Source organism: Stegastes partitus, unplaced genomic scaffold, assembly GCF_000690725.1.
Source record: "Stegastes partitus isolate 25-593 unplaced genomic scaffold, Stegastes_partitus-1.0.2 Scaffold131, whole genome shotgun sequence".
NCBI classification, from domain to species: Eukaryota; Metazoa; Chordata; class Actinopteri; family Pomacentridae; genus Stegastes; species Stegastes partitus.
In genome coordinates, this window is record NW_007577862.1 from 125734 (window position 1) to 153672 (window position 27939).

At 40.0% G+C, this 27939-nt stretch overlaps 2 protein-coding genes across 4 annotated transcripts; both read right to left on the reverse strand.

The window, feature by feature from the left end:
* Positions 1-224: 224 nt before the first annotated feature.
* zgc:172136 (FERM domain-containing protein 6) lies at positions 225-10447 on the reverse strand. 2 transcript variants are annotated; one of them, XM_008278739.1, is made up of 14 exons: positions 10308-10447; positions 7408-7602; positions 7203-7293; positions 5969-6048; positions 5695-5771; positions 5358-5553; positions 5065-5220; positions 4495-4560; positions 3985-4053; positions 3702-3876; positions 3106-3273; positions 2245-2376; positions 1677-1747; positions 225-1580 (listed from the first exon to the last, which is right to left on the reverse strand). In XM_008278739.1, exons 2-14 carry the CDS (start codon positions 7483-7485, stop codon positions 1290-1292), a joined length of 1650 nt encoding a protein of 549 aa, XP_008276961.1. In that variant the 5' UTR covers positions 7486-7602; positions 10308-10447; the 3' UTR covers positions 225-1289. The 2 variants fall into 2 exon arrangements, with proteins under 2 accessions (XP_008276961.1, XP_008276960.1); XM_008278738.1 differs by having other exon boundaries at positions 2989-3273; positions 10308-10446.
* Positions 10448-11470: 1023 nt separating this feature from the next.
* On the reverse strand, positions 11471-27885 carry fam135a (family with sequence similarity 135 member A). 2 transcript variants are annotated; one of them, XM_008278737.1, is made up of 21 exons: positions 27602-27885; positions 25513-25642; positions 23864-23943; positions 22831-22970; positions 22289-22359; positions 22001-22174; positions 21622-21748; positions 20661-20814; positions 20000-20077; positions 19597-19646; positions 18191-18346; positions 17965-18038; positions 17661-17815; positions 15590-17546; positions 15334-15494; positions 15150-15241; positions 14900-14997; positions 14497-14648; positions 14231-14341; positions 14027-14140; positions 11471-13079 (listed from the first exon to the last, which is right to left on the reverse strand). In XM_008278737.1, exons 2-21 carry the CDS (start codon positions 25587-25589, stop codon positions 12874-12876), a joined length of 4227 nt encoding a protein of 1408 aa, XP_008276959.1. In that variant the 5' UTR covers positions 25590-25642; positions 27602-27885; the 3' UTR covers positions 11471-12873. The 2 variants fall into 2 exon arrangements, with proteins under 2 accessions (XP_008276959.1, XP_008276958.1); XM_008278736.1 differs by having other exon boundaries at positions 18191-18349.
* Between the last annotated feature and the right edge of the window lie 54 nt (positions 27886-27939).

Here is a 27939-nt window from a genome sequence, read left to right on the forward strand (position 1 = left end):
TACCGCCAGGACCTAGCAAGCTAAAGATACCCGGCTTCACTGCTGACGGCTGCCATGAGCAGCACGTTTTTCAAAACGGAATGTAAACTTCCGCATACGTAATCTCGAACTCTCGCGAGAGGTTGGGATTTACGAAAAGGGGGGAAAAAAAGTGACCTGAATTTAAAACATGAAATTAAAAGTACGCCAGTGAAGGAGTTGACAAAAAACTGTAGACTCCTGGCTTCATTTAGTAGCATTAAGAATTTATTTTCATCATCATAAAAAAAAAAAAAAAAACAGTGCTGTAGATAAAAATGAAGTATTGTTATTAACAGTGTTGTTTTATACATTATTGGCATTGGGTAATGACTGACATTCTTTCCTGCTTAGCTCATATTGGCTAAAGACACAATGTTTTTGCATATGAATTATCATGTACAGAACAGTGACAATACTGTCTAAGGGGGAAAAAACAGAAAGGCTTTTTGTTTGGGGGTTACATAATACAAAAATACTGCAGATTCATTATTCACTTACTGATTACAGAAATAGTGCTTCACAAATAATACTTTTCTGTTATAATTACGACAGTGGGTCGTAACGCATCTTGTACCACTGCCAGTTGTAAAGAGGTTCAATTTTCCACATCAGTAGCTACATTGCTGTGGAAGACAAATGGGTAAAGCATGACAGAGCACACTATCCAAAAGAAAAGTGTACAGTAAAATATGACTTTAAAAAAATGATAAAAGAAATACAGGAGCACAAACATTAGCACCATGGCTTCTGGAGACTCTCCTGAATAAAACAAGGAAATTTACAAGTTTACATAAACAGGTTAATAACAAGGAAGGCAAGCCACATTGTATGAGCACCTAATGCAGCACATGGCTGCGTGGTGCAACTTTTATGCCCTTGACATTAACCTATGAAGACATTTGAAAGAATGTTTAAAAAGCGTGAACTTTACAAAAGACAATAAAACTTGATTAGATATGTTTTTGCTTAGAAAGGCTGAAATGTAATAAAATAGTGCAAGTAATATGTACACAATATGTATACAACATTAATAAATACGCTCTGTTTACTAATTGAAATGTTGCTGAGTTAGATCTCTTATCTAATCCCCAACTTTTGGAAGAAAAATGCAGGATCTTGTGATTTTCAGTGATGTCTCCCTGCAATTTCAAATACACACATTCCTCATCACAGAAAACACTAAGGAATTTATTTGTTGGCAATCTGCGAGTTATGTTGCACTGTCACTGAAGGAAGAAAACAGGAGTGTTCATCAGCACTTAATGTATTTAAAGTATGAATTCCAGGAACTGTTCATCACCCAGCATGTCCAGGGAGACGCAGTTTGTAGACCTGCGGCCATAGAAGGAAGGCTTGGCTTGACAGTGCAAAAGGGGGTAATAACTGTGCTCAACAGAGGTCTTAGTGTTTGTTGAGACATCTGGAAGCCCAAAGGTGTAGCTGTGAGAGGAATCAGGTGGGAGTGTCATTCCCAGGGGTGCAGGAGGTGGGAACAGACGGACATCATCTAGACTGTGACTGTGTCGATCCACACAAAGTTGTGCTCTTGATTTTAGAATCTAGAATACAGACAGAAGGTAAGGGTAAGGAAATACAACAAAGACATTTACAGAAGGCAAAGTGAAGCAGCTAGAGAAAGATCCTTGATGACCAACCTGTTTCAACAAATCGTTGTTATATAATTTCCTGGAATCTTTATCACTGTCTGGGGGACACCCTTTGTTTTCTGTGGAGCCCACATGATTTCATCGGTCAATTTCAACAAAGACGAGAGAAAACAGAAAATGAAAACAATTTTGTTTGAAGAGCTTGGATGAGGACAGTTAAAGGACCAGTGTGTTGGATTTAGGGGATCTATAAGCAGAAACAGAATATAGTATTCATAATAATGATTTAATTAGTGTATAACCAAATGTAACTATACATTTTTATCTTTTAATTAGTCTAGAATGAGCCGTTTGTATCTACATAGGAGGTGGCTCTTCTTCTCCAGAGTCTGCCATGTTGTGCTGCAATGTTCCTACAGTAGCCTGGAACACACAAACTAAACACTGGTTCTACAACTTCTTTTTTTTTTCCCTACATTGAAGTGGTTGCCACCTTAGGCTCTCCTACATTCTTAAACGGGAAGGGTGAGGGAGGGGTACTACGGTGGTTGCAATGTGCAACCTCACCCCTCGATGCCATGAAATCCTGCACACTGGTTCTTTAAATGAGTCATACCTGGTGAGTGAGTGTCTGAGGATATTTCTGCACAATCTACTGACACTCCTTCAAGAAGATCAGCCAACTGGAACATCTCATCGGGATCATCGACAAGAACCTCCTCTGGACTTCCAACACTAGTCTTGATCTCTGGGGGCAAAAAAAAAAAAGAGTTTGTTAAAAAATAAACATGCTGCAGCCACATATGATTTTAAGAGCAAAATGTACCAAAAAAGGGGGTAAGTGTGCATACAGCGTGTAACTAGAAGTTGAGATGCTTACTTCTGTAAGAACACATATAGACAGCAGACAAGGCTAAAAATATTGAAAAATGACATCACGTTATCTATATTGAGCAACATGTTCTGCTTTGTACGCAACCTGAGGAAACACTGTGCAATTACTGCAACTGTATGGAACTACTGATGACACCTGTACAGATGGAACTGATATCCCAGCGATGCTCAATTAATACTACACTAATTTAAATTCTATTTTATTCTATTTACATTTATTATGGTCAACCTTCTTATTCAGTAGTCTTGTGGTTCCATTACCACTATGCATCTTAGAAATATACTGACAACTTACTGAAGCGTAATGGTGAAGACAGATCAAGCTAGCAAACCAATAATTACAAAACAAATTTGCATAAGTAAATCTAGGGTTTAACATAGCACATAGTTGCTGACATGACCAATTTCATGAATCAAAACATCTGTTCATGCCTATGCAAATGTTTTAGTATAAAAACCCTCTCACCTTCCTCTTGCCACCCTTCATCTTCTATTCGAGCCTTGCTACATGTGTCGAACCCAGAGGTACAGGAGCTGCCTTGGCTGACTGCTGAGCTGAAACACTTCTCTGCTTGCAACTGACCTTCCTCCTCCATGGAGGCCATTTCAGCATAGATGCTATGTTGGCGGGCATCTGCTTCAATTCCAGAGCTGCTGGTGGAGTGTCGGGACAGGCCAGGGCTGCTTTCACTGCCTGGGGGGTCCAAATCCAGGTCATCACTGATGTATGATTCTCGGTAACACTTCTTCTCTAAAATGAAGAAAATCCATGTTTCAGAATAAATCAACAGCATAACCCATCTAAAGAAGCAATTCAACAACAGTTCATACCAAAGTACTGAAAATATATATCAAGAGTCGTTGTCATGTGTACACTGGAAACTGCAAGAAGCTGTAATTTCATAGAGCTGATTTCAGCATTTGTTTTGAAAATAGCATTATGATCAATAAAAAACTCACTTTGGTCCGCTTCAAAATTAGCCCTATTATTATTTTAATTGCTACAAATATGACTATTGAACAGTAACATCTTCTGTGCAGTCCAGAGTCACTTATCTTAAGTTATGCACGTACGTTCTCGTAACCACTGAGGTGTTCTGCTGGGTATACGTGGTCCCCAGCCAAGCTGTAATTATTGGCTACTCAGTTTGTCCTTGTATTTACTTCTCCCCTCCCTACCTTTGCTCTCCTCCAGCTGGCGTAGGTGTTTCAGGGCAGGCAGGAGGCTGAGGTAGAGCTGATGGCTGCTGCTCAGGTGCAAGAGGAGGTGGCGAGAGCGGAACGATGACCCAGTGTAGTAAACCAGCTTCCTGGCTGATGGCAAGCCATCTGGCTGGATCTCGAATTTCTTACCCTGAATAGGACAGCATATTAGACACAGTGTACATAGCTAATGCTCATTAAATAATTACAAGGATTCCACTCAATTTTATGTAGGAATGGAAATGAGGAGCATTCATACCAGGAAGGTAAGACGTCCCACATTTGACCAGGGGAAGTCATACAGCAGCTGGCGTATGTTGTTCACCTCCTACGAATACAAGCCACAGACACACAATTAAAAAAACAATACAGTGCAATCTTTGGATGTGTAATCTAATTAGATGCATTTTACAATTAGTGATCAATGATCAATTGTCTTTCTGGAGCCATCTGGACTTAAAAGAGGCTAAGGGCTTCTCGAGGCATCTCACGGTCTGCTGGCTTTCAAATCAGCCAGGCCTGGAGTGCTAATCCCCCCCAGATGGCCCCTGATGGACAGATCAAACAACTGACAGGCATGGCAGGCAGCTCCTATCTCCTGATGGACTGCTGTTGGTGGCAATCCCACACATTCCTCACACGTCTAGTCAGAGGTTTTATAGGACTACAGACACAAAGACTGAATCTTTGAGCCAATGCAGATTCACTTGTGTACGCATGTGTTGACGTACATACTGTTCATCAATAACACACTCACACATGCACTCACCTGATAAACTTGCATTCCTCGCAGGGTCAAACCGAGCAATGCTGTTCCTCTCTCCTCCTTTTTGTCCTGGACAAACGAATGATGAGATGTCAGCGAGGCATCTGAGCGGCTCAGATAAGATAGCCATTTCACAGTTTAGCCTCGCTCCTAGTTCACTGGGAAACACTGAGCGGCTGCTAACAACAAATTTAAAGTGATAGCGTGTTGCGTAACTGGTGGGCCAGACTTCAAAATATCACTCTATAGATGAGTGATTTTGAAATGGGGAGATCGAGAAACTGGAATAGATGGAAGGTTACATAACTGCCCTGTAGTTGTTTGTATAAAGCAGCTCAAATGAAGCCAAACTAACTGTATTTGTGTTCTATTTGTGCCAGTATTACCGCCAGAAAGAAGAAATGTAGCTGAAATGTTTTAAACATGAGCTGAAAAGACATTTCACTATCCAACAGTCTAAATGATCATTTATTATTTTTAATAATGTACCTCAGTTATGCAAATAAAACTGCTGTGTAGTACTGCATGGGCTACAAAAACTCAATTCAAATAAAAATGAAAGTGACTCATAACCTTTTGCAATCTGTAAAACCTGACGGGTACGTCCTCCAGTTGACATGACTCTCTGATGAAGAGGAGGGTTGCATCACGAGTAGACATGCCCCACAGCTCCTGATGTACCTTGGGGCCATGGCAGAGCAGATAGTTCACTCCACGTTTCGCTACGATCTACAGAAGGAAGAAAGGACAGTAGTTAGCAAAGAGCTTATTAAAATAACTTAACTACATATTGCTCAAAATTTTAAACATTTAACAAGAGCTTTTTGAGGATTTTCTAAATGTTGCTGGCTTATTGTGACACCTACCCAGGGGGGAAAGTATTCCTTAGGTTCAAAATAAGGGGTGACCTCCATACCCTCCCTAGGCAGCGGGTGGTCACCGAGGTCAGCCTGCAAGGCGTAACCTGCCAGCTGGAAGTACACCTCCTCCTGCTGACGACATTCAGAGCGAAGCACTCGCTCTCGCAGGTCTGAGTAGTAAAGATGCCGTGCCTTTCGTTCACTGGAATCACGCACACACAAAAAGTGGGGGAGGGAAGGGCACAAAAAGGTGTCAGAAAGTAGGACAACGATCAATTAAAAAAACAAATAAAACAGAGAATAAGATCTTATCCAGAGAAAGATGCGTATAGAGAATACATACCATAAGAGTCTACCATTCTCTACGTAGTACTGTACTTTCAGAAAAAGCACTAGAGGCAAGGGTCTCTTATGTAAGCCCTGTAGAAAGAGAAATGTCAGAATAATCTTGTGTATAATATCATCTTTTGTCGTGCTAAATGAAAAGTTATAGGCCAATGAACTCTACTACCCAATTAATTAATCTGTATAAGAGTTTGGGGAGTGGCCCAAAGCAAAACATTTCTCATTCGTATCAGAATTTGCTGCCTTTAAAAAAAAAAAAAAGACTTTCATACCTTTCTTGGTTCTTGCTTCCATTCCTTCGCAAAGTACTTAGTCAGTTTCTCCTCCATGTCTAAAAATATGTGCTCATTGTCTGGGATGAAGAAAGACAATCAGGAAACAAGGAGACAGTTAGTAAGCAAACAAAACAATAATGTAACCAAGCGTAAAATTTGCCCAACAATGGGATTCATTAGGGTCAAAGAAAAAAGCCCTTGTTCTTCCATTTATGAATGAGGCGACTCGGGAGCCGTGACATCAATGCTAACATTAATGTATCCATTTTCTAATGCCAGTGAAAGCATGGCAGCACACACCAAACACTGCTGGCAAGAGCCGTGTTATTTTAAAATTCTGTAAACATGTGAAGACATGAGTAGACACATTTAGCATGATACAGCTTTTATCTCAATAGTTTGCTCGTATCTATCCTGCAAATCCCAGAATATAAGGCTTTATGTCAATATTAATGTGGCTTACATTGTATTGGCAGGTCTTACAAGCTGTTTACAAACTGTGTTGAGCTTCAGGATTTGGTATCACTGCGTGCCTGGTCCTATGAGTCATGACATAAGCATTTTCTAATTTTTTCAACTTATCTCTTTTGTTCAACTTTGTGTAGCCAAATCATCCTCGCCAAGCTGTTTCACAACTTGTTCCTTTAACCATCCATCTCCTCTTTCTGCCCGTCTCATTCCCACTCTGACTCATTCCAACTCCTTCACTTCTCATCTTTCACTGAGGCCTTTGAGTAAGAGTTGAGTAAGGCAGCTTGTGTCATGACGAATCCCCCCCTACCCCCTTTTCTACCACTCCCACTCCCCTCCTCTTCCCATCATCAATCCATCCCTCCTCAGTGAAGCAGAGGAATGCAAGGGGGCATTCCAGGCTTAATGAAGTTAATATTGCAGGAATCCAGGCCTAAGTGATCGCTGAACCAACACCACAAAAAACAAAAGGCTGCTTGTTCAAGTGGTGAGCCACACAAGATTACTGAGGCATTTCAGCGTATTTGTACAACCGGAACACTAGGAAACAGAAAGTTCAGGGCTTGCTCAGTGGCTCAAGTGGATTACAAAATTCAATTATGCAGATTCAGAGGTCAGAATGATTTTGTCTTGTTTACACTATACTTAATGGACTGCTGAAATGCTGCACTTCCTGTGCTGTGATCATATTTTTTCACGCTTCAAACTGTATTCTGTACTCTGGTTCAAGGGCTGACGGGTCTGTGAGGAGTTACCTTACCTTTCACCACTGTGAGGCCAAAGAAGTGGAGCTCTTTGATTCCAAGAAGCTCCGCCACACGATTAAACACATCCTGCCCTGTGGACTTTAGCTGGAACAGGTGAAAAAACAAAGACGTCCATAATCAATTAACTGAACGTTGACCATCTGTTCACACCTTTTGGTGATAGTTCCGCGCACATCTAGAGACACGTTAAATACCTACCCCGACAGTGATGTCCAGCTGTGCTTTGTTTGGGAGGAGAACACAAATGGTCCTCTCCTGCTTGATTGTGGTGGACATGACGTCTAGTGTATGTCTGTGACAAGTACGCTGTCTTTGTTGAACTGCTTCAGTTTTTTCCTGCTCCCTCTATCCCTCACTTCGTATCTGTTCCAGTACAGTCCATCCTTATTGTGTCTACAAAGATGGATGACATCAGGGTAAGATAAGCAAAGAAATGAAAAAAACAAAAACATAACGCAAAAACAGGTCAATGCAAATTATGCAGACAGCTGAATACACCTGAAGAAATAATCAACTTGTGTGTGATTTGATATCAAACTAAAAGAAGTTCAACAAATTATACTGTTTTAATTACACGTTCTGCTGTTTAACGTGTAATCATCAGCACTGATACTGTCAACCAGTTGAAGCAAAAACAATCCCATTCTCAGACATAAGTACATGTTCATTATCCCACAACCAAGATTATCTCGACATGATTTGTCTGTTCTGAAGAGGTCAAGGAAAAATGTTTAACCATCACAATTATCTTCCAGTGGGAGCTTAACACAGTACTGAGTACACCTTCCTTAAAAATCAGCGTTACTGAAATCCTCAGCAAACACTACAAAGCTGCATATTTGAAAAAGAAGTAAATAGGCAAATTCAATGAGCTTATCAAACCATAATCCTAATAATAGTCATTAACTGGAAACAATCAGATAATCCTTGTGCTCACCTTTTCTAAGTAACCACAGCAACACAACATTTTAAAAAGCATGTGTATTACTGCAGATTGTTATTAACATACCAATTCAAATGACCACGGTGGACGCCACATTACTAGCAGCCGAGGCCACCTGAAACTTGCCCAACTATGCTGACTCAAAGCCCCAACTGGTACGAGGCTCATCTGATTAACGTCTAAGAATCAAATAATCAGGTTAATTACTGCCGTGCGCCGACTCTGATCCCCTTAAATCCCCCCACCCTGGACGGTAACCATTAAAAAAAAAAAAAAAAAAAAAAACAAGGGAAAGAAAACAAACCATCAGTAACTGAAGCAGCCTTATTTTGTTCCAGTCGCCTTCAAGATCCTTGGACAAACTGCTGTTTCTTTGTGTTATGCTTGTCTCCTTTTTACACTTGACTCTTTGGGAGTTCTACATTTAAATATAGCACTTACGACAGGCCTTTCTGATTAGATAAACGATGAGAAAATTAAAAGGTATTGCCAGTGTACAAAACAAGTTGTGGGAACTACAAAAGTAAATGCTCTTGGCTCCTAACGTAAAACATTTGCCCTACCAAATATGATTTATCGACATGTTCGAACACATCAGGGTGTCAGCTCAAACAGACGTTCAGAAAACCTGAAATTCCAGTAGGTTGAACATCTGACTTATGACACAACCAGAGTAAATTCACACTGGAATATAGCAAATGGTACAAAATCTCAACACACCCAAGTACATGTTCATGCTGACAGTTGATATAATTCTAACAAATTTAAAAAAATAAAAAAATAACCTGCTTTTTCAGTCTTTCAGTCTATGTCCACAATCAGACTGTTGTAGAATTTAAAAAAAAACATTATAATACTAGTGTATTCACAGACTTTAAATAACACCAATATAAGATACAATAACACACTGAGGCAATAAATAATAAACAAACAATACTACACAACAGTTTGCTGGTTTGATTACGGAGACTAGAAGAAAAGGTTGCATATCTTCGTGAGCACATTGTGAGCAACTCATGTGTGACGCAATGACATTTCCAAGGAGAAAAATGGTTTACACAGAAATGTGGTTGTTTTTTTCTAGTTTTTGCTTCTGCTCTAAGTCTGAAAACTCTTCTATACAGCTTATTTGTGCAACAAATATATTTATTTAATAAAATCTGCACTTGCAATGCAATGTCTGGCCTGTCATTTTTACACCTTTGCTGCTTTTAACATGAATTTATAGTCCCCAAAGCTGTCATATTGCATCAAAATATGCCTGCAATGAGGCAATTAGTTGGGTGTCTAATGAATGGGATGAAATCATGCAAACCTAACCCAGTCTATGTACATAGGCTACACTAGTCCTCACTGCATCCTACTGTCAAAACAAGTCTACCATCAGTCCAAACGGTGTTGACAGACGTCTTCAAACATCCCCCATGTTGCTGACCAGGGGGAAACCTGGCATCACATGAGAGCAGCCATCTGTATGCTTTAATTCCTCTCCAAGACTGTTATAATCCCTACTTCTGAGCACACTGCTGGCTGGTGGAAAAAACAACATCCCCTCTGCACGGTGCAAGCTCTGTGAAGTATTAGGGATCCTCACTGCCTTGCTAAACCCATAACGGAATAAGATAACAGGCGGTGTCTGAGTAAACAGGGCAACACCGTTTACTCTCATTCAGGTTTAAAACAATGGGATGAGCTGGATTTTTAGTTTTCGGGGAGCAGTGCATTTCTCACGTTTGAGTCAGCCCTCTGAGATACATTTATATAACACGTAGGGAACAAAAAGTTTGTTACAAAAGCTCAAACAGAAGAAACAGCCTGCCAAAGATAACCAACTTACATTTCTATTTCTTTTTTTTTTGACAGTTCCCCTGAAGGCAACATGCGCTGTAAGCTAGCAGTCGCTAGTTCTGTCAAAGTTTCAGCGTAACTGTCAACATAAGTTTGTTACACACATTTCTGAATGAGCAACAAATCAGAAACAAAACAGGACAAGTTGAAAAAAAAAGTTGTTTAGTATAAACTCTTATTCTCTTTAAGGAAAACTGCCTGTTTGGTCGGACAGAGTTGTAACGTTACAACTTAACAGTGCAACAAGTGCATCCCTGACTCCACCAACTCATTTAGCAAGTTAGGTATGAAGCAATATATTACTCACAGAATAAGAAGCGAAGAAGATCGGAGTCAGTCGCAGGTCTTCCCAGAAATAATCAAAACACAATAATCTTTTTTTAAACTCAGCAAAAATATGACAAAAGTACTTCACTTCGTACCCCTCCCCACAGTATGTTGAAGCGTCTTAAAGCGCTGCTTCAACCACCCTGAAGCTCTAACGATTGAGCCGTACCATTTTGGGCAGTAGGAGGGGTGGTCTGTTGTAATTGAGCTCATGTTTGAAATGTTCCTAATACTTTTACGTGTTATTCAATCTTATTTTAGTTTCTATAGCATTTAAATTAGCCAAGAAACACATTCCTTTATCCATGAAGGTATATCAAAATTATAATATTTTAACTAAACCGGACAACACATCCCTAATTTTGTGACGGTATTGTAAGGCGTGCTAATTAGAGGGCCAAGCACAAGCGTTGACAGCGGTTGTGATTTCATTACTTCCAGAGTTTTCCAGGAAAAATGTGATCTTTTAATAAGCATTTGTAGTATTTTGATAAATAGGTGGACCCTAAATGGGGGACTTTTTCTCTCTTTTTCCCCCCAGTATCATACACATTAGGGGATAAAGTGCGCGAACCATAATGTATGACATAGTTGTGGTGTCGTCCATTATAATCAGGAATTTCCATTAGCAGAGACTATTTGAATAGGCTCAATGAGAACTTTGGTTTTTATTTTTTTTTAAATATCTTTTCGTCTTTGTTTTTTCTATGGCAAACTAAAGGCATGTTGGCATCCATGACAAAACAATTACCCTGCTCAAAAAGAATAGGGTATCGTATGTAAATAGGTGCAAAATCATAGCTGAATCTGTATAAAAGTAGGTATTAATTTTATGGAAATAAATCAGCTACCCAAATGTCTTTGCCATGATTACCTTAGACCCTACATTTCTCTTTTTCTATTTGTCTATCAGCGAAACGGTCCACCTATGTTCCTAGAAACTACATTCGCAGAGCACATTCAGCCTCCAATTAAATTCCCTTTAGTAAAATATACAACAGCCATATGCATAAAACCTATACAAAACATTCTTAAGATTATTCAGAAATCTACAGTACTTAGAATAAAGGGATATTCTGATAATTTCACCACTGGAAGTATTACTGGTAGCACTGTAGTCAAAACAACCACTCCTGTATCTGCTGAAGGTCTGACACATTTTTACTGTGATGACACTGCCATCTGCAGGGCCATTTGACTCATTGCAAAAACAAAATAAAACTGCAATTGAAGACCTTGCAAAATAAAATCAGAAATGTGAGAAGTAAAGAACAGCACTGGACTACTGATCCAATCTTTGAAATCAAAGAATTTAAGAAATCATTCCATTACAGTTACAAGTGTACAATTATAATGAACCCATTGCAGCTACCAACGCTGTACATAAATGTAAGCAAAACTAGGCTTCACAAAATCCTAACACAATTACATCTTTGATAAGAAATCTTCTCATTAAAATTATATATTTTTTCTTTATTTACTACAAGAACCCAATCAAATTTGTAGGTCTGATATCACTTATGATCTTTTTTTTTTCCCAAAACCTTAGGAGTGGCAAAACAAAAACACAAGAAAATAACAGTCATATAAACTAATTCATAATATGCATATTTAATGGTAGAGTATGATGATATATAAACAACTGTCCAAGAAACATTTAATTCCAACCAATACTTTCCAGTTTAATAAACATAAATAATCACCAAATGATCAACCAAATATTTTGAATAAAACAAGTTCATATTACCAACGTGTGCTTTTGCTGAATCATGATCATTGCTTAAAACCCCTGTAATAAAATGTCATTCTGTTGTAGGCAAAGCTTTACTCTCCCAACACCAGGCTGGGTAAATGTTGTGCAGAATGCTGCAATGGCAAGGAACAGCATAAAGTATTAAGACCAAAGCCAACGCTGCAAAGTCTGGGCAACAATCCTTTTTCAAATGCAATCTTTGCCTTTAAAAATGATGGAAAATTGTTGATAAAAAAGTAACTTGTACAAATGACCGTTTTCAGTACAAAAGCTTGTAAAATGTAGTTGTGGTGCAAATCAATGCAGTGTCTCATAACATTAGTGGAAAAACATTTGCAACGGTGAGGACAGTATGTGCAGACTTGACTTGGGCCAGCTCACCAAAACAGCCGTTTCATTTTTTTGTAGCAGCTACATTTCCAGTTCAGAATCTAAAATTAATTTTATAAAGTTGGATTAAAATAATTAAGTAAAAACACAACTTAAATAACACTGAAAATATAGATTAAAATGGAGGAAATCATTTTCCAAACTCACAGAGGCAAAACAATGTTTTTAAAAAAAATGGTAGTAGAAAAATAAAAATGGCAAACTCCATATCCACCATGATTCCAATATAAACAACATGAAAAGAAAGAAAACCGATTTTGTTCATATGTCTTTGAAAAGTAATTAGAAGTATTCAAAAACCAAGAGATAATTCAGATACCATGATCAGAATAACATTTAGTTGCAGTGAGGTATCAGCGCCACATTCCTCTTGCCCAGCCAAGTGTTTGATTCTGCCGCAGTTCTACTGAAAGAACTTGAGGCCTGCAACGAGGAAGAACTTCTCCAGGAAGATCTCAGAATCAAGGACGGCAATGTGGGCAGCCCGGCCGATAAGGGAGTTGGCTGTGTTGGGCAGGGCGTGAATGACATCATATCGCACTAGATTACAGTCTTTGTTCTGAAGCACTGGCAGCAGCAGGTTCTCAATCATCTCAGCATACACAGGACCTGTATAGACAAGGGTGAAACAGGAAGAACAGGATAGGGATTGGTCCATTTCATATTGTTCAGTCAAATGTGTCGAACTGTTTGACAGCTTGATATTTACTTTGTCAGCAAAATAAGGGCATGTGTCCATATAGTTTTTCTTTGGCAAGAAAAGCTTATTTAGAAAAGCATTCACCACGCTTTTTGTCTCTATGCCAGCAATATCTTGACAACACATCACCATCTAACATTTGCATGATTGACTAGCATCACCCCACGTTGGGATCATTTCTGTCTGACATTTAATACAGCTTTGCATAGACAGGCATGGCCAGAATAACCTTTTTTTTGGTTTCCTGCTCACATTACTAGTTGAAAAGGAGCGACAGTGACAACACCAGCACTATTCTGAAAAGTTGAGGGATTTTCAACTTGAAGTGCTCAGAGTGGCGGCACAAAAAAGACAGAAAGCTCTGAAAAAAAATGCTGGGTGCAGCATTTTTACCGTCACATACACTCGCTCCTCATTGGGAACAATTAGAAAAAAAGATGCCGGCAGTTAGTAAAAACCGCTATATGGACACTTAATCTTAGGCAGTCACAATTGAGTCTACACTGACATATTGGAAAGGGAGAAAAAAAAGAAAAACTGAGGGGAGGGCATAGAAAAAAAAAAAAACAATAAAGTTTGGACAGACGGACACTCACTATCCTAAAAATGCAGAAACGAAATACTTTCATTGCTAACCAATTACCTGAAAAACTGAACTAGAGACAGCAAAAAAGGGAAACTGCACGACATGAAGACAACCCAACAGCAGAGTGTGGTTTGGCCCTTAAGACTGGGATTGTTCTGTTTGCTTCTCTAATTCTCTACTTTATAGTCAGAGCAACACCTGCATTTATCAAAGACACCTCATCCTGGTCATTATGTCAATATGCCCACCAAGGATCTTGCTTCAACTCACCTGTTTGTTTGTCCTTTAACGCAGTTTTGCACATTTCTATTCGAGCAGAATGATAGGGGACATAGCGATCCTGCAGAGACCCCACCAGCACCACATTTTTGAAAAACTGCAGACCTTGAAAGACAAATAGGAAAGTTATATATACACAATCTCATATTCCAAATGTACAGGCTAAAATGTTTGTAAAAAAACTGCAGAGCTAACCGGATTTCTTGCTGAGCTTATAGAGAAAAGTTTGGCGAGGATCAGAGTGATCACGGCACGTCAGCTGCAGGAGTGAGCCTGATTTTTTCCACTTCTGCATGAACCAAAGGCCTAGGAACAAAGTTGAGTGGTTATTTAAGAGGATTTATCACTGTGACAGAGTAGATGGAGAGAAAGAGAATACAATCATAGCAACTACCAGTTAGCTGACTCAAAGAAACACTGGTGGAATCTCTGAAAATTAACTTAAATGTTTGGACACTCACCTGTGTTGACCAGAGCAGAGCTGTTGTACAGTGTGCCCAGGTGAGGTCCAGAGAGGGAAAGGAAGGTGTGTAGCCTGCTCAGGTAACATTTAAACCTGGGCCTGGTAAGCACTGAACGAACTATGAGGTTCCCCAGAGAATGACCCACAAAGCTGCAAATGAAGAATCAAGACATTAATGTCACTGACATAGTTTGTGTGTCATAAAATAACAAAGAAATAAGCCTCAGTGTTCATCAGATTTTTTAACATTATGGTTAATAACATGGACTTTAACACACATGGTTATGTCTTATGACGCCAGTTTACTGATGCTTTATTGCACCATGCTGCTGTTTACTAAATCACTAACATGGCAGTTTGCTATATTTCATGTTATATTTGGAAAGAATCAAACATATTACCTTATCTTTGACACTGTGAGGTTGTAAATCTGAATGTACTGGACTATTTCATCCAGCAGTCGGTCTGTCATTGACTCAAAGTCAGCAAAAGTGTCATTCTGTAGATAAAAGGAGCATTAAATCAGCAAAGGCCAGGCTGTGTTTAAGTGTATGCTTGACTCATTTACAGTTGTTTCAGCTCAAGGACCTTTATCAGATAACCCAAGTTTATCCACTTAAACTCAACAAGCAGACAGTCTCAACCACTTACCTGATTTCTCTCAGACATTAAGAAGTCAATGCGAGCGCCAGGCAGTCCGAGCTCCAGGTAGGTCTTCACCAACCTCAGATCAGCACTGTTACCTGCAGCAAAAACGCATCACTGTGTTTTGAATACAAAGCAAAAAAAAAGAAAACAAATTTATTGTTGAAGATGTTGATGTAAGTTTTCCTACCGTCCAGGCCATGGACACAGACTATTAGATGGATGCCTTCTTCACAGCTTTCATCTTCCTCTAAGCTGAAATAGGGCACAGTGGATGCCAGCTCAGGCACTTCACTGTACAAGAAACCAGGGAGCCTTAGCTGCTTCATTTCTTCCTTGGCCTTGATGAACCTGCACAATTAGGATGAAATATTCATTTGTACTGTGTGAAACACAAAGTATAACATTAAGTAGGATTTGTGAAAAAAATGTAAAAGATGACTCACGCTTTCATCTGTGGTGTGGGTGCGCATTCATACCACTGCAGGCTGGAAGAAAGGGAGGTGGTGGAAAAGACAGGTCTTCCCAAGCTATACCCGACACTGCTGGAGGCCAGGTTAGAGCAGATAGGAGCTTTTGATAAGTCTTTTGTTTCATGGAGGTAGTCAATGCTGAGCTGTTCGAACAGAAGACTTGTCTCTTGAGCGGCCGCATCCCCAATTCCAATTCGGTCGTCATCTGCCACACCGTTCACAAAAGCGTATCCGTCACCTTCCTCATAGTAACCGTTCTCGATCATTTCATGCTCTGTCTCGTCCTCATCCTCCTCAGCCTGTGGTCCTGTCTGGATTCCTAGTGTGATAGCAGATGTTTCTACGGGGCTGATCTCAGACACATCAGTGCTAGAGCATGAGCCAAAGTAGTTCTCTACCATGCCGCGTTTTACCAGATCAGTGCTACTGGTGGCAGAGTTACTGGAGGGGCAGGCTGTATGCGGTTCACTACGGGGTTCTTTAGTGGTCCCAGAGGTGGCTGCTTCTTCTAGTCCAAACTCAGAAATACCTAGTAATTTGGAGTCTGTTTCCAAGTCAAAGGCCGGTTTTCGAAGCTGAGAATCACCTGCAACTGTGTCAGGATTGCAGGCTACATCGGGTCTTCGAGTGATATCGCCAGAGAAGACAACACTCTGCTCCTGCACCAAAACACTGGACTTCCTGACTCGGACTTCAGCTCCACTGGAGCCCCTAGAGGAGCCTTCGCCCTCATCATCTGAGGGCAACGAGTTGATCGAAGTGAGTGAGGACTGGACTCCACTGACAGCACTGGTATTTTCTGGGTACAGAATTTCTCCAGTCCCACTGGGCCTTTGTACTGCACTTTGCACTTGCTGAGCAGGCCGTTGTGCAGGAGTCAGGAAGGGCCTTTCAGGTTGTGGGGCAGCAGCACCTGATTCAGTGGCACCTAGCCCTGCGTAGGCCTGTGGTCCTACAGCAAGTTGAGTGGCAAATGAGCTGGGCTCACTCTCAATGCCCGAGTCTGAGAGGCGGGATGAGGCACTGGGGGCTCCTCCATCTGGCAGCCTGATACAATCACTCTTTACCTGTATTGAGACCACACAGGACTGACTACGCTGTGCTGCCTCTTTACCTGGCCTTTCAAACACAGATTCCATAACAGATTGTTGTGAGTCACAAAGGTCTGTCTGGGTGATCTCAGGAATATTACTACAGAGAGTTCCATCAGTCTGATATGGTAGAAGAACCGTTACTTTATCACCTCTGTATGGGTCCTTGTTACTTGGTTTCACCTCAATTTGTTTCAGTCCAGCAGACCACAGTGGCATCTTTTGGCCACTGTGGTCAACCTGCTCATCTTGGTGAACTGGTTGGTTGCATGTAGCATTAACCCCAGGACCTGCCTGAGGATTATTCTGCGTGTCCAAGGTTGTAGGATTTTTGAAAAAAGCTTTTTGACAAGCAGCAGTAGTTATATTGTCAACCACAACAGAATCATCAGCACGGTTTCCAGAGTGTGCTGATGTGGCACCAGAGTCAAAAACAGAACTGACATTAGTCCTTAAATAACTACTTGAGTCCCCGTGTAAGATATCTCGTTCCTCATCTTGGTTAAGGGGAGCTTCACTTTCCTTGGACTTTGTGCTGGTGTCACTATAAGGAGCTTTGAGATTCTTGTAGCCCACCAGGACTACAGAATCTTTAGAGCCTTGTCTAATCAACTTCTTGGAGTTGTCAGTCTTTGAATTTTTCTTCAGTTTGACTGACTTGCCTTTGGACTTAGGCGGTGGATCATAGTTGTCTGGCCAGGTGTTATCCATAGGAGCACATCGTGACTCAGGTATGGGGCTGGCTGCTGCACTGTAGTCCTTGGTGTTGGGCTTGTCTGTTTTACTGGAAACGGAGCCAGTCCTTGTATTGTGCATGCCTAGCCAGGGTCCATCACGATCTTTAGGATGAAAAAATGTTACACACAAAAATGGTAAAAAACAAACACAGATTTGTTTATTAATTAGTCAGCGAACATGCACATCTAGTAGAGCAGTGATACTGCGTTACTGACCTTCAGTGATAGAATCTAGATAGCGATCCTCAAAGATGATTGGCAGGGAGCTAACATCACCATCTAGGTCTGCACATTCCACTGGAAGTGGAGGCAATGACAAGAAGTAGCTGGAGCTTTTGATAGCATTAGTCATCTGCTGGTGACTATGAGCACTGATGGAGGGGCAGAGGGAGAAAAGGAAATAACACGTCAAAGAAAACAAATGTGGGCTACAGTATTTCAGAGAAGCTCGTACTTGCCCAGACCTGATAACAGAAACACTACATGCCACAAACAAGACAAACATGCTGGTACAACTTACTGCAGCTCCTGATATGCCAGTGCAGATTGTCTTGGATGTTCCAGACAGAAGAAAGCCTCAGCAAATCGCCTCACCTGTAATAACGCCACATAACAGATTATACAGTCCAGTGTGCCCTATTCTAGTAAAGTTTCAAAACAGTTACCGGAACAAAAAGGAAGGTCATCATTCAAAGATAACTACTCAGATGTTTAAATTTGTAGATGATATAGGAAATTGGACTCACTCTTAGCGTATGATGTTCCATGGCTAGAAGAGCAGCAACATGCTCCTGCAGGGACACAACTTCTAGAAATTGCCCCCAGAGAGCCATGAGTAGAGAACAGAGCTGAGCCAGATTCATATTTACTAGTTCTGCCAGTTCATCAGGGGACTCAGCCTTCTGCTAAAAGCATGAAGACACAATTCACTCAATAGGGGGCTCAAGTGAGCACATTTTCCAAACATGAGCATAAGGAGCAATAGAAATTCTATTCAAAAAGGCTTTGTTTACAATAAGTAAAATATATATGTTGTCTTTCCTTAACTGTCAGACACAGATTTGGCATTTGTTTTGTCACCAGTTTTCCCTTGACAGTAGCTTAAACAATAAGTTGCAGTGAGACAAATTTTAAATTTTGTACAAATAAATTAGCATCATGAACCACTTAAGCCTCAAACAGACTAGAGTACTGTTATCTTTAATTTCAACATATTTTCAATCATGAAAAGCTGCTTATTGTAATCGTGTAAAGCTGCTTAATTCCAGATGGAGTCTCCAAAATAAATGAAAGCCTTTCCTGTCTCTGTCTGACCTCATATTAAATGCTATATTTGGAAACAGAGTGCCATACACTGAAACATACAAGAGGCACTTAACCTCCCTAACGTGCCTACATCATCTACAGTAATTTGCATTCTTCCACAGCTTTGCACTGCATTCGCTTTCATTACTGATCTATAGAGGGCCCACCTATCAAGATTCAAGGACCCAACCACTAAAGCTCGGCCTTCTCATCTACACGACTATAAAATGTGTTCAGAGACTAGTTTTAGCTAGTCTGTTCACAAACTTGCTAGCGGCATTCTGTTGCGTCTCTTCTCCATAATTTGCTGACACACCTTGAGTCACCTGCTATAATTACGGATTCTCACCGCTGACTCAGTTGTGCTTTTTATGCATTTCAGTACGACTTGATATTCACTACCAAATACACCACTAGTACCTCTTGCAGTGACCCCTTCCCCAAGTATACAGGCTTTATTCTGTTATGGCATCAGGGGACTGCATCCAAAATCAAATCAAACAAAATGCTGATACGCACATACATAAACACGATAACCAATCTCACTACAGCTTAATATGATTGCACACTTCCAATAATTTTGGACTTTACACTCATACCTTTGACTCATAGGGTCACAATCATCTAAATCAAGATTTTTCACTTTGGCAACTAATTCTATATGCACTGATGCCATATTTAACGTTGATGTGACAGGCTTAAAGATAAAGATAACTTTATTGATCCCACAGTGGGGAAAGTTCACTGTTACAACAGCTCCTTGTCGCTTACTATAAATGCTCTGCATCATTGGCAACTGAAGGACAGTTAGCAAAGACAGAAAACAGCAATATTCAACGTGTCTTACCTTGACTTGTTCACATAGGTCAGCTAGACGGGCCTCTAAGTCGAGTTGCTCTAGGGAGGCAGAGGAATAGTGTTACTAACTAATTAACAGTCCCTAGAGTTTGTCAGAGAACCTGTAAGACATGCTCAATAAAAAAGTCGTGGCAGACAGCAATGGCGTCAGAAAGGACCAGAGACAGCAGAGAAATTCTATAGTACCACCGTGTTATGAAACTCTTTGACCAAAGCCGAGTTAAAAAGACTGAAAGAAAGGATGAGCATGTATAAAGTAATGAAAAGATATGTCTCTGGAAAGTGGGTCCTAAAGAGGGTGTGGTGTTTTCTACAAGAAGGAAAACTGGAGTGAAAAGGAGAAGGGAGAGAAAGGCAGGTTGATTTGAGGTACAGTAAGGGTCGGGACATACCTATGTAGACGTGCCTTTGACTTCGGGGATAGGGTCTTCTGAGTACTCTCTCATATAGGACTTGCATGCTGGGCTTGGCTAGTAAGATTGCACATATAGGTATATTTAACCTTTTGTATTATTTGTTCGTCTAGGATGGGTTAATAAATGCCCACTTGTGTGGATTAGATTTGGTTGTGTCTGGCTTTAGTCTAATGGTTAAAAGGCTTATCTACTGAATGTAAGTGTGATTTCATAGGCATCATTAAGATCACTAAGCATCATTAAGATTTGTTAGCCACAGTTAGATCCCTAAAACAACTGAGTAGGCTGCTGGTTGTGTAGTCTATTTAAAGGGCAGAATATGGTAATGTGTAGGGATCACGTGAAATGACATGAGATCACAAGAAACTTATATGCAACAAACACAGATACTGAAAAGAAAAAAAACAATGAAAACCACTCAGAGCAAAAAATTAATAAGAAAATACTGTATAATGTATAACCCTGAGGATACTTGTTTCTTCTCAGTGATGTTCGTTTAAAAAAAATAAAGGTGGTGTGCATAAATAAAGACAGAGTCATATTTTATTAAGTCTGGCATTTTGAAAGTTATTGCTTTACGACCTGTCGTATCCTCACACTTTGACAAGAGCTGATGTGAAGCCACAATGCAGAATACCTAGTTCCATACGATGGGAAGAGGGCAGGTCCTTAGTAATGGAGGTGAAGTAGCCAAAGAGGCCCTGGTAGGCTACTAGGAGATGGGAGCAAAGATTATGGTGCAGACTGAAGGCATGCTGCAGACAGGGGTCAGACACCAGAAACGTCCTGCCCTGAAGGATTACAAAAGACACAAAGAAGTGGCAATTAATAATTTAATTCTGTCACAATATTATTTCTGTTTTGGACATTATAGTACTTGTGCGCCTTTGATTTAGTCGTAACTGTATTCTGTGTGCAATATCTACATGCAAATGTTTCACAGTGACTTTCATACAAATCCTTGTCATGAAATGAAAAGTGGTCAACGGGTTTTATTCCTATGCTGCCCATTAGTGATACATCAAGAAGCGATGCCTCTGTTCTGCCTGAATGACTGTGGTACATTTACCCTACAGCATCTCAGTGGAAGCGTTAGCCGGCCACCTTTCTCTGTCATGAGAGGCAAATTACTCATGCCCAAATCTGACAGTGTTCTTCTTCTGCCTGATCTATCAATAGTCTGACATATCTCCCCATGCTTCAAATACAATAAATGTAGCACACCACACTACCTGAAGTGTAGAACTGTCAAATCCAAGTTCACAGCCGTTTCCATGTAATAATCAAAGCCTGTATTACTGGCAGGCAGCCTTGCTTAAAAATATAAATAAAGGCCTCTTTTTTCTCTTTCAGTTTTATTTCCTCCCTCACAAAAGAATAACCGCCAGAGTTTCACAACATACCGTGGGTATTATTAGGGTTATGACAGCCATTTCTTTTTAAGCAAATGTTCAGTTGAGTCAGTTGTAGCACAGCAAACTATACAGTCAAAATTGCATCTTTAAGACTTTTTTTTGCAGTTTAGCAACATCTACAAATTTTCTAAAAAGAAGAACATTTCAAAAACATTTCTCATGCTATAGACAGGATTTACTTACATCTGGTGATACTTGCTTGACATAAGTGCTGCCAAACACCACATTCTCTAGAGGTGGGATGACTGAGTCTTTGCTCTGAGCTGGAGCGTTGCGGTTAAGCCATGTGGTTTTCACAGGTCGGGGGAAACTAGGTAAACACCACAAAAATTTTGCAAGATATGTCAAAACAAGTTTCTGCTACTTTACATTCACTTCAAGTTCAAATTCAAAAGTTACATTTTTTACTTCAGTTTAAATGTTACATTTTGTGGAAGGAGTAAAGAAAGGTTTAATTGGAATTTGTTAGAAAAAACTGTAAAAAATAACATGATACAAATCTACAAAAGAGCTCGAATGCCTGTGCTTGAATATTTAGTGCAAAAAAGTCCTTTTGTCTGACCTGATAAGGGGCTGATGCAGTGCCACAAGGGAGGCATGGATGGCTACAGAGATGACAGACAGGTGGAAGTAGTCAAACATGACATTGACGTGTTGATGGATGCCTCGCTGGAGGCTAAAGTGCAAACGAAGTGTGCGACCGCTGATATTCTGTAGAGAACTTGGATCATCTGGCCTGTAGAAATTATATAATGAAGACAGAAAACTCTAGTAGTGTCTTATTACATAAGATATGCAAATAATAAATTTACAAAACACTGTATATGCAGTTAAAATATGCAACACCTACGTGTAATCACCATCTGTGAAATATAAATCCAAGAAGAGCTGGAAATCCATGTCATTGAGGGACTCTTCCACCTGAGGACAATAAAAAACAGTGAACTTTAAAGCCTGCATGTAAAAACAAGGGATGTCTTGGGCTGATTTTAAGGTTTTGTGAAAGATGTTTTGTTTTTGGATATGGATTTCCAAATTGTATGAATGTTAAAGAAAGATTTTCCTCATATTTCTGCCACACTAAAGTTCCACACTGACTACTTTTTATTTGATTTTAAACACCACACTCTGTTGCATGATAAAAAACACAACAGAAAACCCCTGAAGAAAATCTGCAATGCCGACTATATGAAGCTATCAAACACACTCCTCTAAACTGTATTGGCTTTAAATGTACATGTACTATGCCAAGTAGGCAAAAAGCAGTGTCATTGTAATAAAAAAATCTATGACTCAGACACTGTATTGGCAAATACACTGTGACAAATATTTTGGACTGGGGCCAGGGCCAGGAAAAGAAAACCTTAGTAAAAGCAACTTTACTAAGCTTACCTTCTTTTCATCCAGCAGCATCATCACTTTGAAGAGAAGGACATCATTGACCACAACCTCTTCATTCTTATAAAGGATTTGAAAAGTTTTGCTGCAGATGACATCATCCTGGACTGAAGCAGGAAATGCCAGATCAGAGCCTAGAAGAAAAGCACTTCAATTAACCATGTGTTGACTAAAAATGATGAGAATGAAGACATTATACGGCAACCGTCAGTTGCAGAATTTCATAACATTTAGAAAAAAATTAGAACTACTATCGAGGTAATGATCTTCTAATAACCTTTGTCGGAATGCACCTGACCGAGAATATCTTATTATGTCTGGACTGAAAGTTAATGTGTCGCTGTTTCTCATCTACCCTATTCAGCAAGCTTACCAGAGTTACAAAAGCAGAAAACAAAACATTTCAGCATTGGACATACTCTTAATGAGCCTGTTTATTTATGAATCAAAGAATTGAGTGCTTTGTATGAAAGAAGCACTGCAGGTTCCTGGAAGGCTGAGGGATATGCACAAAGCCTTAAAAAAATACTGAGAACAAGGAGTGGCATTATGACATTAATCAGTCCTCTACTAGCTCTGTGCCAGCAAAACAATACCCAAACCAAATCTGCAAAACATTTTCAAACCTCTTGTCCTAAAAAACAACCAACAGTTAACAATCCCTAACTGAAAAACTGAAACAGCCCTGCAAGTTAACCTTAAGAATTAGTATGACTTAATCACTGTCACCTTCATTTACAGGAAACAACTAGCCCTCTGATAAGGAAGATAAAGAAAGGAAGCAGTCTGTTACTTTATGCATACTGAAGCTTATCAAAACATTTTTATCGTGGCTTTATTAATTGGAGAACTGAGAGGAAGGGGGCAGGGCATAGGGTTGACCAACTGGATCCACAAAGAATACCTGACTCCTTTCAAACACCAGAAAAGATTGTAAATGTAGATCAACAGCCTTGTGCAAAAGAAGATTAAGTGTTGTAGGGAAAAAAACTGTTTCTATTGTACACATCATCAAAAATTCATTTACCTCCCGGGTGAAGCAGACTTGTTTCAACTTTGTGTGGGACTCGGGGTGGGACCTTAAGACTGGCGCGCATCTGGTAGAACCTGTAAATACATATAAATCACGTAACATGAACACAGGAATAAAAAAAAAAAACAAGCACTATTAGCTTGGTCCAGAACATTAGAAACACTGTGAAAAGCGAACAAACCGCACAGGTTAGTTACAAGGGCCTCACCTTGTAAAGGGACACTACACCTTTCATAAATAAATAATGAGCACTTTCTTTTGCAGTCACTCATGTAGTAAACCTGAGCTCTTAAAGCACTGATGAGTCAGGAGCATTGAGTACGAGTTTTTCATCAGCACAGTGAGGTATCATTACACTGCTGCTGTGAAAAAGAAATTCCCTAAGTTAAATACTAAGCCTGAGAGCAGTGCAGTTTAAACAGTGAGTTCTTCCTTCCTCAACGTGCCATGAAACTTGGTAATTATATGTTAGTTACATTTTTTTGGATGTTTACAAAATATTGAATTGATGGGGTGTATTATTACTAATTGGCAGGGTGACAGGAAAGCATAGGACACCATCCGACACAGTGCCAAAGCCAGAATCATGTTAGGAAGCAGGAAGTAACAATTTAAGTCAGATGGGAAAGCTGGACTGGGGCTTGCATCCTGGTGATGTGCATGAAAGCAAGTAAGGAGCAGGGTTTATTTAAGCTAATATACTATGCTACACTGCAATCTAAGCTCTGTCTTAATGCACAATGTCTGACACATCCAAATAAAACATGCTTCTCCAACAAAATTATATAATCTCCACTCTCCATACCAGGTCATTGATGTGCAATTATTCATCATAGGTTTTTCTAAGTGCAAAACAGTGCTGAATAAAGCCGAAAAGTCACTCTGTGCCAGCCCAAATGGTACCGCAGTCAATAATCCTTTATAGCACTGTCTCACTATAAAACATTTGCAAGAACCTCATTAGTTGTGCTTGTTCATTCATGTTTAGTTTAATTAAATGTTATGTACAGCTTCTTATATTAGGCTTCCTAAGACATACATTTTTGTGTTTTAATTAAGCATAGATAGTTTTAGTTTTGCTACAGCACCGTGGTAATCAAGGTACAAATTCAAATTAAGTGAGCCACACAAGAGGACCTCCTCCATATCTGTGCTACTACGTAGCGTTTTTTTAAAGTTATCTGGGTTCTTGGTGACTTTTAGTTTTAAACAATACTCTGCGATCTGCACCTCAGACATTCACTATGTCAAATGAGAATCACCATCCCACAGAAAAAGGAAAATAGGCCAATTTAAATATAGAAAACAGTGTACTCATGTACTGTTTAGCATACTTAATGCAGTCTGTACAAAGAGCATTTCAGAGACCCCTGAAGGTCTAAACAACAGTGCCAACTCGCTCAGATTGGCTGGGACACTCGCAGAACATGTCCTGGTCCCCTTCTAGCCCAAACCGCCTGCCAAAGCTTGTTTAATTCCCCTCAAAGCATACAATCAAAGTTGACCTATTTTTTCCATTAGCAAGACAGACGTATCTTTAATATATGTTTGGAATAGATTTCCTCTGTGGCATTAATGAATTGCATCATGTCAGAAAAAAAAAGACAAGGTTATGTTTGGAGAAACAACGAGACAAAACTCACCCTCTTTGGAAAAGGTCTACATTGTAGAACTTGTGGAGTTCCACAGAGAACTCCACTGTGGCCTGGACTTCAGTCATCTTGGTCTCTACAGGCAGAGGTGCCTTACATCATCTGGGATACACCTGTAGGCCTGCGGGCAAAAGTAATCAAACGCATCATTTCAGCTCCGGGACTCCGGGACATCTGTGCGAAAGCAAACTGACTTTTGTAAAACCTTTCTACATAAACAAAACTAACAATTTTCCCTGGAATAAAACTGGTAAATAAAAGACTAGAATTTTTTTTAAAAAAAGGCCGGCCCTGGTTATCTTTAAAAACTAGAAGATACTAATAGGGTAATACAGTCACAGCATGAAGTTTAAGATTACATAAGGCTCTGGTGATAGTTTTGGAGAAATTATTAGGGCATGAAGTCTATATTTGACATAAGAGTCAGTTTGTCCTGTGGGCCTAAATGGTTAACAGCCCAGAAAATTATAGCATTAGTATGACAGCGTAAAGGAAAATACTATTAATAACGCTGCAAAAATAGGCCTGAAATACAATATCGCCAATTGGTACTGTTAGATATGAACTCAGACATCCTTCTCAATTAATGCAAACATTTTTAGCTCTATCTTTATTTAGACCTAATTAAAAATAAAAAAAAAGGCTGTATAGTTTTTTTTAGCTGTCGTTGAGGCGAAATATAATTGGCAAAAAAAATTATACAGACGCTTCTTAAATTAGTCATGTATGAAATGAATAAATCATCCACTGGGAAACAACATGACATTGTGTTCGTGCCAGTGAAAACCAATGAGACACAAAAGGCCACCATGAATGTGACCTGGTTGACATGGATGCTTGATACGGAGAAAAGAGCAACAGGTTCATATCTAAATGTGCCTGTGATTAAATGACAAATTTTGCTGTCCACAATAATGTTATGGTTTTTTTTTTTTAGATTTTACTTATCCTTTGCAACCTTTAAATAAGTAAGTATTAGTATGGAAGACACATCATCATCTCACATGTATGAATCAAGGAACCATTTGTAAAATTATTATATTGAACATATGATGGCTGTTTTTGCCAAGCCTACTGTGTAACTAAGCTGCAAGACCCACAATAATGGCATGGAAAAGATGGGCACCCTGTACATGAGACAGTTGTCCCATTTCCAGCTCAGAAATGTGTAAATGTTTACACTAAAAGCTCTGCTACTGAGTGTCACATTGGGCAGCATTATGGATTTATGACCCCGTAAAGAGCTCAGGGTGAGTCTTGGGGTCGTAGCAGAAACTGGTTTATCAGGTTTAGCCTTTAGCCAAGAGCTATGTCTAAGGATGTAGCACGACACAAACATAAAAGCTATAATTAGGGAAAATATGAAAGGTGAAGTGAAGCGTTGACTGGAATGCTGACTTGTTGCTGTCAGTAAACCAAGTAACCTGCCAGTGTGAGCTGGCAGCAGCGGATGCATATCCACTGTTTGTCCAAACACTACAATACATGCAAAACTGTCGTTTGGAAAAAGTTACCACTAAGCAAAGAGGCACATTTCCCTAAACAAACACCGGCGATTGCTGATACGCAAATGTAGGAAACACTTAGAACAATCCAAGCCACCAAGCCACATCGGGGAAAGTAAAAGTAAACAAGTACTCTTGTAAAAATATATATAAATGGCAAGGCCTGAAATGCCATCGGCGTACGATTTCTTATTCAACAGAATATCAACAGCTACAGCCCAGAACTAATCCCGATCAGTTCAGAAACAGCTGTATTAGTTAAACCTTAGTTGTACGTTTAAAATACTACTACTAGAGTGAGTGAAATGATAAAGGTCCATAACTGGTGGGCAGAATCTCTGCAAGGGTATCCTATCGGTTACAGGTGGGACGCTACTAAAACATTTATCAAAAGGCCCACAAAAGGTAAGAGACGACTCGGCAAAGACACAATATACTTGAACAGACCGACAAAAAAACTCCCTTAAAAGCCAGTTCGCTAACGGTAACTAACTGTGAGCGGTAACGTTAGCCACCCACCAAGCAGTTGTCACCGGGTATCATTAGCTAGCCGCAGACGGGCTAACGCTACTCACCATTGCGTTGGCAAGCTAACATTAGCTAGCTAACCAACGTTAGCTCCAAATTTAGTCGTCTCGTCGTCCGCTCGCTGTGAGGTGCAGACTAAAAACACAACTCCGCTGGATGTTTCACTTCCTAATCTGGCTACCTCTATAGGAGAAGCGGCCTTAAAATGAAACACGGAGCCGACAGGCCAGGTAGCTTTCTCTTAGAGCAGTGTTTGCTAGGCATCAAGCTAACTGTGCTCAATCTGAAGAGCTGACAGTCGGCGCTCCTCCAGCTGCCCGCTGATGAACATTCAACTGCGCGTAACTGCACATACCAGAGGCGCAGCTGACGCTATGCAAAACAA

What these genes read in the sequence shown, in the direction of transcription:
- zgc:172136 (XM_008278738.1), bottom strand. Translation starts at nt 7,485, where the DNA reads ATGTCCACCACAATCAAGCAGGAGAGGACCATTTGTGTTCTCCTCCCA. An exon ending in GAGAATGGTAGACTCTTATG is followed by an intron (nt 5,554 to 5,694) that starts GTATGTATTCTC and finishes GCGTGATTCCAG; the next exon opens with TGAACGAAAGGCACGGCATC. An exon ending in GGTTTTACAGATTGCAAAAG is followed by an intron (nt 4,561 to 5,064) that starts GTTATGAGTCAC and finishes TCGTTTGTCCAG; the next exon opens with GACAAAAAGGAGGAGAGAGG.
- fam135a (XM_008278736.1), bottom strand. Translation starts at nt 25,589, where the DNA reads ATGACTGAAGTCCAGGCCACAGTGGAGTTCTCTGTGGAACTCCACAAG. An exon ending in TGGAACATCATACGCTAAGA is followed by an intron (nt 18,039 to 18,190) that starts GTGAGTCCAATT and finishes GCGTTATTACAG; the next exon opens with GTGAGGCGATTTGCTGAGGC. An exon ending in CTCTGCTCTGGTCAACACAG is followed by an intron (nt 14,342 to 14,496) that starts GTGAGTGTCCAA and finishes CTTTGTTCCTAG; the next exon opens with GCCTTTGGTTCATGCAGAAG.